Source organism: Pipistrellus kuhlii, unplaced genomic scaffold, assembly GCF_014108245.1.
Source record: "Pipistrellus kuhlii isolate mPipKuh1 unplaced genomic scaffold, mPipKuh1.p scaffold_m20_p_3, whole genome shotgun sequence".
In the NCBI taxonomy this organism is placed as follows: Eukaryota; Metazoa; Chordata; class Mammalia; order Chiroptera; family Vespertilionidae; genus Pipistrellus; species Pipistrellus kuhlii.
In genome coordinates, this window is record NW_023425529.1 from 54,556,629 (window position 1) to 54,576,268 (window position 19,640).

The 19,640-nt window shown below is 37.4% G+C and overlaps 1 protein-coding gene across 3 annotated transcripts in view; it reads left to right on the forward strand.

Moving 5' to 3' along the window:
* LEMD3 (LEM domain containing 3) overlaps positions 1-17,650 on the forward strand; it is a 74,190-nt gene extending 56,540 nt beyond the window's left edge. The window contains exons 5-14 of one of the 3 annotated variants that reach the window (XR_006742865.1): positions 3,772-3,851; positions 3,938-4,083; positions 6,046-6,147; positions 6,560-6,662; positions 7,254-7,432; positions 9,043-9,124; positions 10,992-11,097; positions 11,187-11,265; positions 16,818-16,918; positions 17,166-17,650. Coding sequence is in view for 2 of the 3 variants with exons in the window: in XM_036458991.2 (XP_036314884.1) it covers positions 3,772-3,851; positions 3,938-4,083; positions 6,046-6,147; positions 6,560-6,662; positions 7,254-7,432; positions 9,043-9,124; positions 10,992-11,097; positions 11,187-11,265; positions 11,492-11,655 (1,041 nt within the window). In the remaining variant the exon portion in view is untranslated. Of the gene's footprint in view, positions 1-3,771; positions 3,852-3,937; positions 4,084-6,045; positions 6,148-6,559; positions 6,663-7,253; positions 7,433-9,042; positions 9,125-10,991; positions 11,098-11,186; positions 11,266-11,491; positions 13,694-16,817; positions 16,919-17,165 lie in introns of those variants that run through there. The other 2 variants (XM_036458991.2, XM_036458993.2) reach the window with 2 other exon arrangements.
* The last annotated feature ends 1,990 nt before the right edge of the window (positions 17,651-19,640 follow it).

The window sequence follows — 19,640 nt, forward strand, 5'->3', positions numbered from 1 at the left end:
AAGATGCTCAATATGATTTCTGTCTTTAATTTGAAGAGACTTTCCCTGTGTCCCAATACGTGGTCTGTCTTTCAAAATATCCTGTGTGCACTTGAGAATAATGTATATTCCATAGCTTTGGGGTGAAATGTTGTGAATATGTCAATTAAGTTTATCTTATCTAATGAGTCAGTTAGGATTGCTGTTTCTTTGTTGATTTTTTTTGTCTAGAGGATTTACCCAGTGATGTCAAAATCTCCTAATATGATCGTATTGCGGTTGATATCTCCTTGATACCTTCCAGAAGTTTATTTTATGTTTTTGGGTAGTCCTGCATTGGGTGCATATGTTTACCAGAGTTATATCCTCTTGTTGTATCGATCCCTTTAGTATTATGAAGTGACCTTTCTTATCTCTTGTTATGGCCTTCATTTTGAGGTCTACTTTGTCAGATATAATCATTGCTACCCAGCTTTTTTTTATTTTTTTATTTTTATTTTTTTTTTCATTTTTATGTGCTTGAAAAAATATTTTTTCACCTCTCCACTATCAGTCTGTATGAATCCCTTGTTTTGTGGTGGGTCTCTTGTAGACAGCATATATATATAGGTCATGTTTTATTATCCATTCAGGCACTCGATGTCTTTTGATTGGAGCATTTTTTAAAAATAAAATAAATTTTATTGATTTTTTACAGAGAGGAAGGGAGAGAGATAGAAAGCTAGAAATGTCGATGAGAGAGAAACATCGACCAGCTGCCTCCTGCACACCCCTTACCGGGGATGTGCCCGCAACCAATGAACATGCCCTTGACTGGAATCAAACCCGGGACCCTCCAGTCTGCAGTCCCACGCTCTACCGCTGAGCCAAACCGGTTTTGGCTGATTGGAGCATTTAATCCATTTAGGTTTAAGATTATTGATAGGTACTTGTTTATAGCCATTTTTATTCTTTATGCCTGTGTTCTTCTTTTTTCTTATTTTTACAACAGTCCCTTTAGCATTTCTTGCATTGCTGGCTTGGTAGTGATAAAATCCTTTAGCCATTTTTGTTCTGCAAAGCGCCTGATTTCCCCTTCAACTTGCATGCTAGCTTTGCTGGATAGAGTATTATTGGATTCAGTCCCTTGCTTTTGCATCATTTTGTATATGTTCTTCCATTCCTTTCTGGCCTGATGTGTTTCTGTTGAGAAATCATTTGATAATCTATGGGCGATCTCTTGTAGATAACTCTGTTTCTCTCGAAGCATTTAAGATTCTCTCTTTGTCATTAACATTTGCCATTGAAATTACGACGTGTCTTGGTGTGCGTCTTTTTTTGCTTCTTCTTGTTTGAGACTCCTTGTGGTTTTTTGACTTCTCCAAATCAGGGAGGTTTTCTGTCATTATTTCTTCAAATAGATTTTCTAATAATTCCTCTTTTTGTCCTTCTGGCACTCCTATTATATGTATGTTGCCTTGTTTCATGTTGTCCCAAATCTTCCTTAGGCTTTCCTCCTGCTTTCTAATTTTTTTCTCCAATTGCTGTTCAGATTGAGTGTGTTTTACCACCTTTTTCTTCTAACTCGCTAATTTGGTCTTCCGCTTCTTCTAGCCTACTATTGAAACCTTCCATTGTGTTTTTTATTGTAACTGTATCATTCTTGATTTCCTCTTGATTCTTCCATAAGTTCTTGAATTTCTCATCCAGCCGGTTTAGGAACTGTATGATCCTTACTTTGAATTATTTTTCTGACATATTGAAAGCCACTGTTTCATTTAGTTTCTTTTCTGGCCATTTCTCCTTCCCCCCCTTTTGGGGGTTGTTTCTTTGGCTCCCCATTTTTGCTCTCACCAGAGTACCTACGTTCTGCACAGGGGCTGTGGGTGAAGTGGGAGGGGAGTGCACTCAGGGCTCACAGGTGTCTGAGGTCAGGGAAGCTGTGGTCCCAGTGTCTGTGGGTCTGCGGATGAGATAGCAGTTTTTTGGCAGGAGTGGCTGTAGTGTCTGGGCTGGTGTCTGCGGTCAGTCTGGGTGGTGGTGAGGCTGGGCTCCTTCCTAGTCACAGCAGCTCTCTTCAAGATGGCATGTTTTCTGAGCTAGAGCCAGTAGCCCTGGGAGTGCTTACAGCCATAGCAAGTGTTCCCTGTCTAGTATAGTCTGATCTGCCAACCCGAGACTCTTTCCTGCATGATCTGTCACACACAACACACACACACACAACGCACCACACGTCCACATACTGCTCTTTCATTCCCTCACTCTCACTCTCTCCCTCATTGCTGTCCTGCCGGCCACCATCTTGACTCCCTTTTGCAAATTTATTTAATGTGTAGCTTAGGAAAAGGCAACTGGTTTCTCATATCTGCTTCTGATCTGTTATGTTGTGGTTTGGTATAAATACATAATAAAATTTAGTCATATACAGATAATGTAGTCCAGGGGTCTTCAAACTACGGCCCGCGGGCCACATGCGGCCCGCAGAGGAGTTTGATCCGGCCCGCCAGGTTTTTTGGGCAGTGAGCGCAGCCGAGGTGTTACAGTAGGAATTAGTAGTTCATATAGTCCGGCCCTCCAGCTCTCTGAGGGACCGTGATCTGGCCCCCACTTTAAAAAGTTTGAGGACCCCTGATTGTAGTCAAAACAGGGAAAAGTTTAAAAAAAATCTTCATTATTGAAAATATTACATAAGTGTGTCTCCCCCCCCCCCCCCCCCTCCCAATTAACCTTTTCCAGCCAGCTCCCATCCTTTCCCCCCCTCCCCTCTCCCCAGGTCCTCAGCACCCCATTGTCTGTGCCCACAGGTTGTGTCTATATACATACAAGTTCATTGGTTGGTCTCTTCCCACTCACCCTCCCCTGCCTTCCCTCCCAGGTTCAACAATATGACACTGGGTCTATTTTTGAGCATGAGTTTATTCAGTTCATTAACATTCCACATATGAGTGAGATCATGTGATGCTTATCTTTCTCTGACTGATTTATTTCAGGGAAAAGTATTTTGATACTTAAATAATTATAGTTATTATTTGATACCACATTAAAATTCTACAAATAGTAGCTTCTTAAAGATTAGTTGCAATGTGGAATATGAAGCCATGTCTAAACTTTTTCATTCTTAGCCTTTAAAGTCCATTAGTCTGTTTTGCACTAGAATGGATTTTTTTTACCTGTACAAGATTGTGTAACTTATGCATTGGTCATTTGGAAGATATTGGTTTACTGGTTATATAGGTCTTCCAAATGTTGACATATTTTATTATGTCATACCCCAAAGTCATATTCATTAATATCACACCAGTCTCATTGTAAGGAGTTTTCAAATTATTGTGAAGTTGTCAATCTCATAGTTATGGATACAAGTTTTTAAAAATTCAACTTATCACTTGAGAGTTTGAATTTTATCATTAGTAATATATCGTCAGTTGTTTTTCTTGAGTCTTGATGTCCTTACTTTTTGAGAAAATGTCCATGAAATAGCCACATCTGAATTTTTTGTCATTTGTCCATCTAAAAATAGTGTAAAATTTAAAAAAATTGCTAATTCACTCTTTTGATGATACTTAAAAAAAAGGTATTAAAAACACATTTATAAATGTAAAAAACAAAACAAAAAGAGAACATAGCAAAATATTAACCATAATTATCTTAGAGTGGTGGGGAAATGCTAACTTTCTTCCTTTTACTTTTCTGTAATGAGTAATACTTTTTGTTATGCAGTATAGTTTAAAGTATTATGTAAAGTATCTTAATTATAAGAGTCAAATGAATGTGAACTATTAAGAATAATTAGTTCTCTATTTTTCTTATTAGAATTTAGGTCCTGAATATGAAGATATATTTAACATGTCATTACAGTGGATTTTTGAAAATGGAAAAGATGTTGGAATAAGGTAATAAAGGACTTAATTTTTACTTTGATCATTTTGTAGTATCAAAAGTGATTTTGCTTCTAAATTCTCCCTTTATTTTTAAATAGGTGTGTCGGCGATGGCCCTGATGAACAACTGACAAATGTAACTGATGTGCAGTTTTTACAGTCCACGAGACCGCTAATGTCTTTTTGGTGTCGTTTTCGGCGCGCTTTTATTACTGTCACTCACAGGTTATTGTTGTTATGTTTAGGTAAGTTGTTAAGATGACAAAGAAGATACATTGTATCTTACAATTTTTGTGTCTGTATTTCACTAAATGCTAGGATTGATAATTTATTTTATTATAAATCACATCCAAAACTCCTCTAAGATATAATAATATATAGGTTTTTTAAAATAATGTCAGCATCAGTTTAGAAAAAAGTACTCAGGTATAGTGCATAGGTGGAAATCTACTTTAAAATAGAACTGGAAAAATATAAAAATTAAGGTTAGTTTTTAAAAGTAAAATATAAGTATTTTAAATAAAATACTTTAATTATGGCAAGGTATGTATGCTTATTAAAATAATTTTTTATTTTAAAAATTATTTCCTGAATTAAAATTTTTATTTAGGTTCCTAAATTTTATATGACTATTTTGATTGAAAATAGGAATTTATGAAATTATTTTTTTGTCCAGGTCCCTCAAAAATAAATTAATTTATCTAAAAAGTAAGGTATAGTTTGTTTAATCCCAATAGATTCAGTTTTCTAGTAGTTTAAAGCTGCAAAGTTAATAGTACGTGAAACAGTTTTTTTGTTTTCAAAAATTAATAGCTACCAATGACCTACATTTTAAGGCAGTCCTCGTGTTTTGGAGAAATCTTTGGAAAAAGATTAAGCTCTACGGGTTATCTTGTCATATGAAGCAAATTGTTTATAAACCCATTTTCAATTAATTGATGGTTGCATTATGAACACTTTTCAAGTAGCAAATGAGGATAGAATAAAATTATGTGCTGAAGTGCCATGTTTATTTATTTACTCAGTTCTGTGAAATATCTGGCTAATTTAGTGAAAAGTGAAATAGGCAAGTAGTTACTTGGCTGAACTTATCAAGCCAGTTTAAATGGTTGATTCCTTTGTTCTACATAGAGTCACCTCTCAGCCACCTCCAAAAAATAAGAAATCTATTTCAGAACATTTGTTTCTGATGGTAGCATATTAGGCCCAGTTCCACCACAGCGTGAGCAGGAATTTGCAGTGAACACCCCAGTTTATCAGAACTGATATATGGGATAAAACAGAAAAAGAAATAGCCAAGAAGTTGAGGTTTTTATAGAAAGATTACTAGAGGCAGAAGGGACCATAGAAAGGATTGCCCAGTCAGTTATGTGGACTTTAATGGTTCGTTGGTCTCCAAAGATGTGAAGTTCCTGGTCTCCTAAAGAATTTTAACAAATGAATAACAAGAACTATTTCACAAACCAATAAGTTATTCTTTTAATTATTTGAAGAGACAAATCCCAAGAAAAGATTAGGTGTGGGGCATGTGAGAGGCCTCACACTAGAAGAAAAATATCCTAAGTCACTTTAAAGGGGCCAATAGAACACAATTAAGATCTTGAACATCTTTTCAACAAGACATAGCATAATAATTCTGACTAAAGAAAGAAAAAAGAAGAAAAAAATGCCCATGCTGAACACATTAGAATTCTAATGCTCAGAATTCTACACATGATGGTTTGAAAGTATCCTTTCCCTGGCAAGCAAAAATTCACTTTTACAAACACATGTTTACAAATGTCATCATAATTACATAGCCTAACTCTTAAATACTAGACTAAGAAACAATCATTTTTACAAATAAAATAAAAAAAACTTTAACCAAAAAAAAAAAATCAACAGCTAGAATTTCAATGTTGCAATTATTAACAAATTTTTAAAACATTGAAAAAACTTTAAAAATTATAAAGTACAGTTCAGTTGTCGACATAACAAAAGAAGTGAGATTAAGTTAAACCTGAATTATGTTTAATATTAAAATTTTCTATATAGTTTCAATTATGTAGCTAATTAAATCTCTCTTAAATGCACATTCCATTATCTCATTTTGGCAGTTAAAATAATCACTGTAGAAACTGTCATGAGTTTTCTTGTTTTTTGCAATGAATGTTATTGAATGTCATTGACCACAAATTTTTAAAATGCAAAATATATGAATATTGCAGGTGTGGTGATGGTTGGTATTGTTCTGCGTTACATGAAATATCGCTGGACAAAAGAGGAAGAGGAAACAAGACAGATGTATGATATGGTGATAAAGATTATAGGTATAGTATTTTTAGAAATCTAAACTATTGCCATGGCCAGTGCTTAAAGCATTGGCTCGGGCACAGAAGGGTTTCGGGTTTGATTCCCAGTCAAGGGCAATGGGTTGTGTGTTTGATCCCCACCCCCTGTTGGGCCATGTGCATGAGGTAACCAGTTCATGTGTCTCTCTTACATCGATTTCTCTCTTTCTTTTCCTTTCTCTCTCTCTTTTTATCTCCACCTCATCCTTCCCTTTTTCTTTCCTTCCCCCTCCTTTCCTTCCACTTTCTGAAAAGCAATATCCTCAAGTGAGGATTAACAAAAAAGTAAAAATAAAAAAAATCTAAACTATTTTTTAGAATAGCCATTATGTGATAAACTATATTATGATAACTAGTGATTGATTTCATTTGTAAATGTGTTTATTTTCAGACGTTTTACGAAGTCACAATGAAGCTTGCCAAGAAAACAAAGATTTACAACCTTTCATGCCTATTCCACATGTACGAGATTCCTTAATACTGCCTCATGACAGGTGTGTTCAAAGCATTATGAGTTAAATAAGAATGTTGGTGTTTTCTATAGTTGTGAAAATTATATTGAGGGTTGCGACCCTTCTCAACTAGACCTGTTTTTACTGTGCAGGCTTTATTTTTGTATTTGAAACTTTTTTCTTTCTAAGCTCTCTTCTGTTACCTTCCTGATTTTGAGTGACAAAATAGGTAATTAGATTTCTAAGTCATTCTCATTCTGTTACGTTGGATTCTTTTTTGTCAATTTCTATCTTCCTTTACTTTCATCTTGATAAAGAAACAGAGATAGTGGCCAATGAAGTTTTATTAGTCATATTTTTAAATACTTTTTATTAACAAAGATTTTAAAATAAGAGAGCCAATAACTTTTTGAAAATAATTATGATGCCATATGCTAGAGCAGCTTTCTTAACCCTAGTAACACAGTAGGGTTTGGTGGAAATTGAGGGCAAAAATACTGATACTTATGCTCTACCTCTAAAGTTTGAAATTCAGTAATAAGAACAGTCAGAATTAACAATAACACTATCTTTAGTTATTAATATTTGAAAAAATAATAAGCCAAGATGATAATAATTTTTTTTACATAATAGGAAAAGAATGAAGAAAGTCTGGGATAGAGCCGTTGACTTCCTTGCTGCTAACGAGTCTAGAGTTCGCACAGAAACACGAAGAATAGGTGGTGCGGATTTTCTAGTTTGGCGGTGGATCCAACCTTCTGCGTCCTGTGACAAAATATTAGTAATCCCTTCAAAAGTATGGCAAGGTCAAGGTATGTATTTTTAAACCTCAAAAAATACAAGCATAAATTTGTTTTGTTATTTTCAATTACAAGTCTTATGTTATTCTAATATATAAAAATCCTGGGTCGTGGCAGGATTTTTATATATTAGACGACCGAGGCTCAACCAACTGGAAGTCAGTCCTGCAGTCAGACTGGATAGCCAGATCAACCCAGCTCTGACTGCTTCCGCTGCAGGTGCGGTGCCCCAGCACTGACTGCTGAGGGGGCTGCGAATCAGGGCCAGAGAGAGAATTACAAGAGTTTTACCAAAAGGTTGGTGAAGCTTGGGGAGCTCAACAGGCTTGAGTCACATGTAGTTTACCTGTTGGAAATGGCTAAAAGGCTCTCCCCTCAAATCTGCATGGTATTGTTAACTGCCAGACAGCTCAGGGCATTTTAAAATATATATATTTTATTGATTTTTTTTTTTTTTTTTTTTTTTTTTTTTTTTTTTTTTTTTTTTTTTACAGAGAGGAAGGGAGAGGGATAGAGTGTAAGAAACATTAATGAGAGAGAAACATCTATCAGCTGCCTCCTGCACACTCCCTATTGGGTATGTGCCCGCAACCAAGGTACATGCTCTTGACCGGAATCAAACCTGGGACCCTTGAGTCCTCAGGCTCTTGACCGGAATCAAACCTGGGACCCTTGAGTCCTTGAGACCCTCTATCCACTTATCCAAACCGGTTAGGGCAGCTCAGAGCGTTTTATTGCCTCTTGTTGGCCAAACACCTGAGCAGTTGTAGGCTATTCCCAAAACTGACAATCTCTGAAAACCCTTTGATACCATACTCTCTGAAGTGTATATTTCCACCTAGCTTGGGCAAATTGTGTTTAATAAAACACAGGTCCTTGGTCAAGGAGGAGAGTCTTCTAGCTCCTTCAACTGGAAGCTCCTCTGACCCCCAATGCTTATCAAAAATATTTTTCGTCCACAGACTCCTCATCTATGCACTCCTCATCTTTGCTTCCACATAAGTTATACTCCATATGGTTGTCTATTTTTAAAATTTGTAACTTTAAAAGACAGATCTCATTGTATTAATCATTCCTCTCCTGAGAATGTTTGAGTGGCTTTCTGTTGCACTTATGGTAATCCCTAAAATACTTTGTGACCTACATAGTCTCGAGCAATCTGACATCTCTCTCTTCAGGTTTATCTTTCTCTTGTCCTCACTCTAGCACAATGGATGTCTTTTAGTTACTTGAATAGACCACGTTCCTTCTTGCTTCACTTTACTCCTCTCTTCACTTTGCCTATTTTTATTTATTCTTTAGGTCCCAGCATAAATGTCACTACCCTGCTGACATGTTATCTGATACTTTTAGACTTAAACTTAAGTTACCTAGAGAGCTTTCTGTACTGCTCTTTCTTAGATTTTACCACAATTATGATTTCTTGGGTAACACTATTTTTCAAGTCTCCCCCACTAAACTAAATTCTCTGAGAGCAATTACAATCTTATTCACCTTAACATCCAGAGGTCTGCCTCATAGTAAAAATACACAGTAAATATTTTTGGATGAATTGAATGATTAAATACCTTTTCAATAAATTGGAATAATGGAAAATAGTAAAACTAATTTGTTTTTTGTAGCATTTCATTTAGATAGAAGAAATTCACCACCAAATAGTTTGACGCCGTGTCTCAAGATTCGAAATATGTTTGATCCAGTTATGTAAGTATTATGATCAGGGGTATATGTAATTTTTATTTGGTATATTTGGCTGAAAAATCAATGGTATTCTTACAATACTATGGCTGTAATTAAAAAATCTCCTTTCCTTCTTAATTTCTAACTACAGAAAGGTTATATTTTTCTCTTCTCTTTTTGTTATACTGCAACCACAGGTTTGGCTAAAAGACCCAGATGTATAATGATTTGTAAAACTTTTATAATTCTTACTCACATAGCAGGTAAATGCTTGAGTCAAATTAATAACACACACCATACAAACAGTGCTCTTTATTAAACGTATCAGTCATGTATGCCTATGTTCTTTGCCTCAATGTGCAATAGGGATAAAAATACCTATTTTAAAATTTCTAATCTTGTAAAAATTCTCTACAAAGATATTACATGCCTTCCCTTGCACGACCCTTTTTATCCATGTAATATTTGAAAAACTTTTCTGTCCATTTAATAGTTGAGAAACATTTCTGTGTATATAATTATAGCAGCACATGCATCCAGAGAATAGCAGTCTAAAGTTATTACCTAGAATCCATAATATGTCACATATAAGCTATAATAATCTTCCTGGAGGCAACTGCTGATCTGTTCAATGAATGATATGACATTTCTGTTTTTTGTTTTAGTCCTCACAGTGAGAATTAATTACATACAAAATGCCTATAAGTTACATTTAATAACTCATTTATTTCAAGAAATAGTTGAGTCTGGCCAGGTGGCTCAATTGGTGGAGTGTCATCCTGTACACCAAAATATTTTGGGTTTGATTTCTGATCAGAGCACATTGCAGATTTGATCCTCGGTTGGGGCAAGTATGGGAGTCCCTTCTCTCTCTAAAAATCAGAAACATATCCTCACATGAGGATAAATAAAAAGAGAAATAGTTAATATGATGAAATTTTAAATAAGTGACAGCAAAATCAGAAATGTGGGGAAGCACTGTCAGTATACTATACACAGCCTCTATTTTGCAGAGATAGAAATAATTAGCAAGATGGTAATCCTTCTGTTGGGAATTTTACCTCATATCTTAATGGGTAGGAAATCACTGCCAGTCTAGTATTTTATTACTTAAGATGAAGATTACAATTTAAAATGTAGCCGCCTTCCCCTCTGCTTCAAAATCTATATCTTAATTTACATTGCTGCAGCAGGATATTGTAAAACTCTCTTAATATTGAGGTGACTATTTTTGTCAGGTGACTATTTTTGTCTTGTATTACCCTAATTATTTTGGAGAAGAGAAGCTCAGAATACATTACAGTGGGTCCTTGAATAACATCTTTTTGTTCAGTTTGTTTAATGCCATTTTATAACATTGATGAGATGTGTAGGAATGTAACTCCTGTTTATATTAATTAGCCTCTGATAAATTTGGTTGTCATACATCATTTTACTAAAAGTCACAGAACCTATTGACATTGTTAAGTGAGGACTTAACTGTATTTACTAAAAATTTTCCTTAGGTTTAGGAATTTGAAAATATTATTAAAAATAATATTCAATGTTTACCGATCCACCCCAACTTATTAAAGTGATTATTAACACAATTAGAAAGAAAAAAGAAATGACATAGGTACATGGGATTTTAAACATAAAAATGACAGCACATTTGTTCCTCTATCCTTCCTTGTCCCAGCTCTGCATTCTTACACTGGAAAGTGAGAAAAGGGCTGAGCTTCTGAAAACTATTATATATATATTTTTAAATCTACCTGCTAGTATCAAGCATTTATTTGCTACTACCTCTTTAAAGAATCCCCATTTTAGCAGGATATATATGTTTTAGAGACAAAAGACTGCATACTGAGTATGAATATGGTTGTTGATTTTTGTTTTTATTAATTTTTAGGGAAATAGGGGATCAGTGGCATTTGGCAATTCAAGAAGCAATTTTAGAAAAATGCAGTGATAACGATGGTATTGTTCATATTGCCGTAGACAAAAATTCACGTGAGGTAAAGTAACTTTTACTATTGAATTGTACATTTTGAATTTGTTGCTATTAAACTAAGACTGTTCTTTCTCTCTTATTTTAATATCGCAGGGTTGTGTATATGTTAAATGTCTGTCTCCAGAATATGCTGGGAAAGCTTTTAAGGCATTGCATGGCTCTTGGTTTGATGGTAAGAAATTTGAGTATTATCAACATTTTGAAGAGATAAATTATGGCTTACTATTTAAAGTATATTTTAAATTAAAAATTTTAAATTAAAGAATTTTAAGTTAAGCATTTTTATACAAATAATTTTAGATTATGTTAACTTGTTTTTTATGTTTTTACCACAGTTTTTCTATAAATTGTTAAACACATTTTTACAGATCTAAAATACTATTTTTATCTTACAACAGGGAAATTGGTTACAGTAAAATATTTACGACTAGATAGATATCACCATCGCTTTCCCCACGCTCTTACTTGCAACACTCCCTTGAAGCCATCAAATAAACATATGAACTCTATGTCTCATCTTCGTCTGCGGACTGGCTTAGCCAATTCTCAAGGAGGTTCCTGAAAAGACTTTCTTCCACTCCTAGAACTGTTATTTACAATAGAAAAATTCCAGTTTGGTTTCCTGTCTTCCTTTTTAAATGCTTTTTGTATGTAATATTTTTATTGAATACAGCTCTATTTGAACGTTCCAGAAATCTTAAAGTTCCAAAGGGACTTAGCAATGAGGCAGCAATGCTGAGTAGGTAAATAATTGTTTCATTCAGTTTTTTTTGGAGCTCATTTAAGCCATTGCATTTAAAGTTTTGCATGAGGAGCATTGACTTTATTACATGTATTTTCAGATGTGGTGGTGGTATTTTTGCACCAAAAAGTGTTTTGATAATCACACAAAAGCATGGTAAAGAGGCTTGTATTTCCATAATTTCCTGTGAACTAATGTTGTGAATTCTTGTATAGAGTAACCTGTATAGATCCTTACAGGCTAATGTGGTAAAACTGTTCATTTTCCAATTTAACCTATTGCTTGTAAGAGATTCATTTGCTACAGCTGGACTATGGGAAAACTAATTTGGATTTAGTGGTTACATATAAGTATAATTGGATGTACATGTACTTAAACTGGCTTTTGTATATATGTATAATTGCTGGTGGTGGCAAAAGTAGTCTTGTTTTGTGAGGATGTCTGCACTAAAGCAGTAAAATAAGCTTCCTATTTTATTCATAAAGTGTATATATATGTATATGTGTATATGTGTGTATGTATATGTGTGTGTGTGTGTGTGTATGTGTATATATACACACACATATATATACATATGGCTGTACTATCACATAGATCAAACAGCCAAAACCCTGGAAGTATTAGATACAAGTATAAAATATCTTTTATAGGTTTTATATAAAAATGTCTTGAGTATGATTTTGTGTGAAAGTTTCGATACCAGTTGTAATGGTTTCAAATTTATGTGAGCAATAAAGAAGCAATTGGCAGATATTGGAAAAGTATTTTGTGAAAAGCTGTATTTATTATAAATACTAGGGCAATGATATATTACCATTGGGATTAAGTCATTTTCCCAATCTATTTATAACTTAATAAAATATTAGCTCCCCTGTATATGTCAAGTTTAAAGCAGGGCACATTGTTTCAGCAAAATGTGTATCTGAAAAGTTATATCTACAGTTTTGGGTCATGAAAAGTTTGCAATATAGTAAATGCACGAGTGACTATTGCTTTGTGCCTCGATATTTACTTTGTTTCAGTAAAGTTACTTTATTACTGTTTTTGATTTCAGATTAAAATAGTTGTGGAGCAAATTTTAGTTGTAATGTCCACAACTGGCTCCCCCCCCCTTTTTTTTTTCTTTTTTTAAATAAACTGTTGATATATCATTGTCAGTCCAAATGAATATGTGAAACAGCTGAAGTTGTACCAATTTTTATTTTGTTTAAAGCTCAGTTTCCTTTTTGGTTTTTATTGTATATGTGTTGGTTTTGCAGCATGAACTTGCACAGATAATGCACGTTTTCTGGTTAAATAAACATGATGCACACTGTTCTGTAACAGAAAACCCTATTGTGCCTTACCTATGTGCTTTTGTGGGCACTATGTTTATGAAGAATAAAAATGATTTGTTATCTGAAGAGAATAAATTTTAAATTCTCAGTTTATGTCTCAGATGCTAACGTGTGAAAATATAAATATATATAATATATAAAATAACCATTTTATGTGCATCATAGTGATTTATCTGAGCTTAGTGACCCCATCTTGTGACTTGTTGCAAGAATGAATGTAAAAATAGTTGTGGCATTTTAAAAGATAGCATTTTGATGCAGATACATCTTTATCTTGCTTCTAAAACATACTTCATGTAAACATTGTACACTTATTATTGTAATATATACTATTATGCAGCTTATTTTACCTGAAACTGTTATTCTGACCAAGATCCCTCCCTGCAAGACAGATGGGAATGTGTATAATAATTAGATATTTGAGAAGTTCTGAAGTTTGATGTAATCTGTTACTTGTCCTGTTACAAAAAAGGAAAAAATTAAAAGTTTATTAGGTTTTTTTTAATGCGTGTTGGCTTTTAAAAATTTTTAAGTGCCCTGTGTCTTTGTTTATTTTATACCAGTGAAAATAGGTGTCTTTATTTTACATCTTTTTGAGTATCTGTAAATATATGTGTGTTTTATAAAGATGGATAAAGACCCTAAAGTTAATTTTAACCACCTATTCCTTAGCATTTTACTTTTCTTTATGAAAAATATCTTTTTCTAAAAAGTGTTTGGATCAAAGTGGGGCAAGAATGTAAATCAGCTGCATTACTAAAGCAGTTTAATTTAACTAGACATTTTTTAAAAAGCAAGACTTACTCAAAAAAAGAAACCATTCTTTTAAACATTCTGGTTCATACTCCCCATCTCATCATAAACAAATGGTTAATGGGTTTTGAGTAGCAATGGTTTAGATTTTTTGATTGTTTAATCAAGTAAAAAGAAGACTTGGTCATTCAGTAAATTGATAGATTTAACAGTTTGTATATCTTAGGGGTGCAGATATGAAAAGACAAAATCACTCCTCAAGATGGTTATAGTATAGAGCAGCGGTCGCCAACTTTTTGGACCTCACAAACCACCAATGGTCCGCAGACCACTGCTTGGCGACTGCTGAACTAAAGACAGAACATTGGGCAGATAAGTTAAAATATAGTGTGGAAAATATAGTGAGAGATAAAAGAGCAGAAGAAATTCTGGGAGAACAGAGAGACACATATATATTATATATATTATATCCTACCTACTGTAATAAAAGTGATATGCAAAGTACCCATCACTTCACTCAAACCACGCTCACCAGCCAATCAGAGCGAGTATGCAAATAAATCCCAACCAAGATGGCTGCAGCCACAGAGAGCAGTTAAGAGGCTTGGGTTTCCCTAGCAATAGAGGAAGCCAAGCTTTCCACACATCCTGGCCAGCCTAGGCCTCCACTCAAGAATACAAAGTTTTAATTACAGGAGATAAATCCCAAGAAAAATGGCGGCAGCCACGGAGTTGGAGAGAGCAGGCTAGGATTGCTCCCAGGAACAGAGAAACCAAGCTTTCCACCTGCCCTGGTCAGCCTAGGTCTCCACTCGGATACAGAGTTTTAATTATAGAAGGTAAACAAATCCAAAAAGAAATGGCTGCAGCTATGGAGCAAGCAGGAGGCTTGGCTCTTCTCGAGGCTACAAAGATTCAATTGTAGAAGGTAAATAAATTCCAGATACCAGGGCCTCTGCTTGGGTCGACAAGGGAGCATGGCTGGCCTGCAAACCACCACAGCCCCCTTTCCCAGGCCACCCCACACCTCAAGGGAACCCTCACCCTGATCTGGGACACCCTTCAGGGCAAACCAGCTGGCCCCCATCCATGCACCAGACCTCTATCCTAATAAAAGTAATATGCAGCTGAAACCGGTTTGGCTCAGTGGATAGAGCATCAGCCTGCGGACTGAAAGGTCTCAGGTTCGATTCCGGTCAAGGGCATGTACCATGGTTGCAGGCACATCCCCAGTGGAGAGTGTGCAAGAGGCAGCTGATCGATGATTCTTTCTCATCAATGTTTCTAACTATCCCTCTCTCTTCCTCTCTGTAAAAAAATCAATAAAATATATTAAAGAAAAAACTTATTTTTAAAAAATAATAAAAATAAAAGTAATATGCAGATTGATCATCACTCCAGCACACAAGATGGCTGCCCCTATGTGGACACAAAATGGGCAGCAGGGGAGTCACCAGGCCTGTAAGGGAGGGCAGTTGAGAAGGACCAGGTCTGCAAGGGAGGGCTGTTGGAGGTGATCAACCCTGAAGGGGAGGGCAGTTAAGGTTGGCCTGGCCGGCAGAGGAGGGAAGTTGGGGGTAAACAGGCTGGAAGGAGAGCAGTTAGACATCAATCAGGCTGGCATGGGAGCAGGCGTCTTCAAACTACGGCCCGCGGGCCACATGCGGCCCGCAGAGGAGTTTGATCCGGCCCGCCAGGTTTTTTGGGCAGTGAGCGCAGCCGAGGTGTTAGAGTAGGAATTAGTAGTTCATATAGTCCGGCCCTCCAGCTCTCTGAGGGACCGTGATTTGGCCCCCACTTTAAAAAGTTTGAGGACCCCTGGGTTAGGGGGTGATCAGGCTGGCAGGCAGAAGTGGTTAGGGGCAATCAGGAAGGCAGGCAGGCAAGCAGTTGGGAGCCAGCAGTCCTGGATTGTGAGAAGCATGTCGAACTGCCCATTTAGATTCGATCCCAGTGGCAGTTTAACATCCCTTGAGGGGTCCCAGATTGGAGAGGGTGTAGGCTGGGCTGAGGGACAACCCCCCACCCCATGCACGAATTTTGTGCACAGGGCTTCTAGTACATATATATATATATATAATGAAGCAACCGGCCAACTAGCTGGTAGGTATGATGCACACTGACCACCAGAGGGGCAGATGCTCAACACAGGAGCTGTGCAGAAGCACCAACTCTCGCACTCTGGGACCCCTCCAGGGATGTCAGCCAGTTTTGGCCCAGTCCCCACAGACTTTCCAGGCCAGGCCAAGGGACCCCACCTTCCAGAGGGACTCGGGTCATTCTGCAGACGCCCTTTGAGCCATGATGCCACCCCAGGTCTGGCTGACTGGGGAGGTTGGTTCCAGAGTGTGTCCAGCCTATCTCACCCAGTCCTACTCTGCTGGCCACCTTCTAATTAATTTCCTTTCAAAGTGCACGAATTTGTGCACCGGGCCACTAGTGATCTTAATAAATGGAGAAGACATCAGGACAGATGAGGTAATAATAGCTGAGCCATATTTTAATTCAGTTGAACTTTAAACTTTTTAATTAGTATAATACACTGATAAGTCTTCTTTCCCTTGAGCTCTCAGGAGAGCTTTGATTGTTGTGATGAGCTCCTAAAAGTTAATATATGAAACCTGAGATATTACACAATCCCTCTTTATACCCATTGGTCTATGGGTCCCTGAATAACTTGGGAACTGAAGCCTGATATTGCAACTTGATTATACTTTCCTTGTATTCACAGTATGAATGACAGTTGTGATTTTCAAGTGAACAATGTTTTGATGTATTATGTGTCCAGAACATTTCCCCTGATCAGATTGACCTTGTGGTTTTCCTGCCTGCTCCTAGTAACAGCACTGTACTGTTGGTCACCTACATGGCTTCTTTGCCCTTTCTTCCTAGACTTATCTCAGCAAGTCACTTCTTCCAGATGACTCATAGGAGGATGCTAAATCAAGCAGAATTTTGGCAGCCATTCTTTTGGAAAAGATGCTCAAGAACAGGTACCTAAGAACTGAAAATAGTTAGAAACCAGAAGTTGTGGTTTAAAGAAACAATATCCAGGATGCTTGTTTTCTTGGTCCAGCATGCATGCCTACTGTCTTTAAGCTCCACTGGAGAATGTTTGACTAGAAATGCATCTTACACCTAAGAGCCTCTACTGGGAGATAGAGTCATTGTATTGATTCTTGGATTTTAAAACCAGTAGAATCAGTGTACTTAGATTTACCTTTTCTTTCATGGGTGGAGATTTGCATGTGCCCCTGAGGTTGGAAAGGCAGCCATCTAGGCATAGAGAGTACATGGGGGGAAAAAAAAAAAAAAAAAAAAAGATTGATGAGAAGCAACCTAATGCATTAAAAAACTACAAGCCTTTTTTATGATTGAAGAACTGAGTACAAAGCAATAAGACAGGAGAGGTAATCACTAATCAGATTATCAAAGTCTTCATGGGTCACATTATGAAATTTGGATTTTAGTTGTTAAAGTGAGTTTAGGTGAGGATTTGTTAGAATGAAAAATAGAGAAAGGACTTGAGTAGTTGGATATTGAGAGAGACTGATGTTCAGTTTTCTACCAGAGAACAAATGATAAGTAACAAATTGGTGGGGAAGATGATAAATTGAATTTTTGGATATTTTGAGATTGGGATGCCTATGGAATAATCAGGGGGAGGTTTCTAGCAAGTGATTGGGTTTCTAATTTTGAGATATTTGAGAAAGATCTGAGCTAGAGACACACATACACACTCTGCTGGGGTCTGTAAAATGGGGTCAGGATTTCTGCTTCTACCAAGGGCAGTGCTTCCGCATAGCCCTCCTTCCCTACCTATCTCTGTCCCCAGCCCTGTGGGGTTCCTCCCTCCCTCCCCTCCATCTACAATAACTTGGTGGGCCTTGCTCTTCCCCCTCCTCCTGCGACCTTCTGTCTGCAGCCTCCCCCTTTCTCCTCCAGGGGCGGAGCTCCCCAAGGCTGTGCAGGGCGGGACATAGTGGGGCTATGCCAGAGGTGTGGAGCTGTGTAGGGTGAGCCCAGGTGGAGCCTCGGAGGAGAGCTGGGATGACGGGTCACAGGGAGAGGGAGGGACGGAGTCTGCCCTGTGGGAGAGGCACAGGCTCCTCGGCTGCCCCTACCCGGCAGCTTTTCTAAGCTCCTGAGCAGCTGTCGCCTTCCATCCCTCACTGCCTCCCGCTTCCTTTCAAGTTTTGGACTTGATTTCTCTGACTCAGGCCCGCTCCCCTCTCTACTGAGTCCCTGGGAGCCCAAGGCCGCCCCTTGGCCTTGGGCAGGCGCACCTGGCCTGTCCCCCCATAATGGTGCTACCCACTCTCCTGGAGTAGTTAGTGAAGCTTAATAAAAAGAAGCAGCTCTGAAGATTATAATTGCGCACCAAGAACACCACAGGCTGCTGAGGGCTGCATAGTCCACGGCTCTCAGATCACGGGTAGCAACCTCCTGTGCCACCCCATCCCTCCTGGTTCCCGCCTCTGCCGGCCTCCCCCTGGTTCTCAGACCAAACCCTGGGAGCTTCCTGATGGCTCTCACCTCACACTTCACTTTCCAGTCCAGCCCACCAGCCCCTGCAGCACGCTAACCTATCGGTGGAGAATCTGTCCCCTGTGGTCAGTGTGCATCATAGCAACTGGTCTAATGGCCAAACTCCCAGTGGAGGGGACAATTTGCATATTGGGCTTTTATTATATAGGATAAGTGTTATGTGCTCTGATTGAAGATCCCAAGAAGTGTCTAAAAATTCTCAGGGAAAGTTGGTCATTCACTAAAAGTATTAAAAAGTTAGGAGAAAAAGTAAAAGTCTTAATGTAACCAATATCAGGGCCTAAGAATCATACAACTCTGTCTCATGAGAAAAGGCACAGACCAATCTGGCTTGTAGCATCTTCGAAGACTTTAACAACTGGATACCTCCACGCTGTGGGAGTCACTCAATTGCTTCCTACTTACTGGACTTGGAGAGGATATTCTTCACAAAGATTTCGTATGTCCCAATAGTACAGCACCTATTCAGTTGTTTTATTGAAGTTCAATCCTGCCATGGCTCCAGGACAAAGGAGGTAGGTAGGAGAAGTTTCCTGATGCTTATTTTGTTCAGGGTTCTCTTTTTAGTTGATAATTAGAGTTGGGCTTCTCTATCACTACTAGCATCTGAATTGCAGCACCCTAGTAACATCCGAGGAGAAGAGTTCCTATCAGAAGAACATAAGTAGTATAGCTATTCTGGAACAAAACTTCCCAACTGATGTGCCACAAATGGGTTTCAGATGTATGAAGATATCTGCCTTTAGAGTGGCAGCAGGACTTGAAGTTACCTCTGGAAGGCTGCTTAAGGAGCCTCCTCCATTTAACCAGTGCACTGTGCAATAATTATATTTTTCTTTCAATGCAATGAAGTAGAAAACGAAAAATAAACATTGAAGAGCACTTTTCTAAGCAATTAGCTAAAAACAATGAGAACAGGAATAATACTAAGTGAACATTGAGCCATTTGGTTTAGGGAAGAGAATAGCAGATTGTAGTGGAGAATGGGTGAGGGTGCAGCTTAGACTTCTTTCCTGACTGCAATCACTCCAGTTCTGTTTTCACATTGAACTTGATATCATCAATATAATATCTATATTAGTATCAGCCTCTGAAATTTTTACTTGTTAATAGTTCTCTACACAGACCTAGATAAATGCCAGGAGGAATAAAGAGTTGAGAAATAGT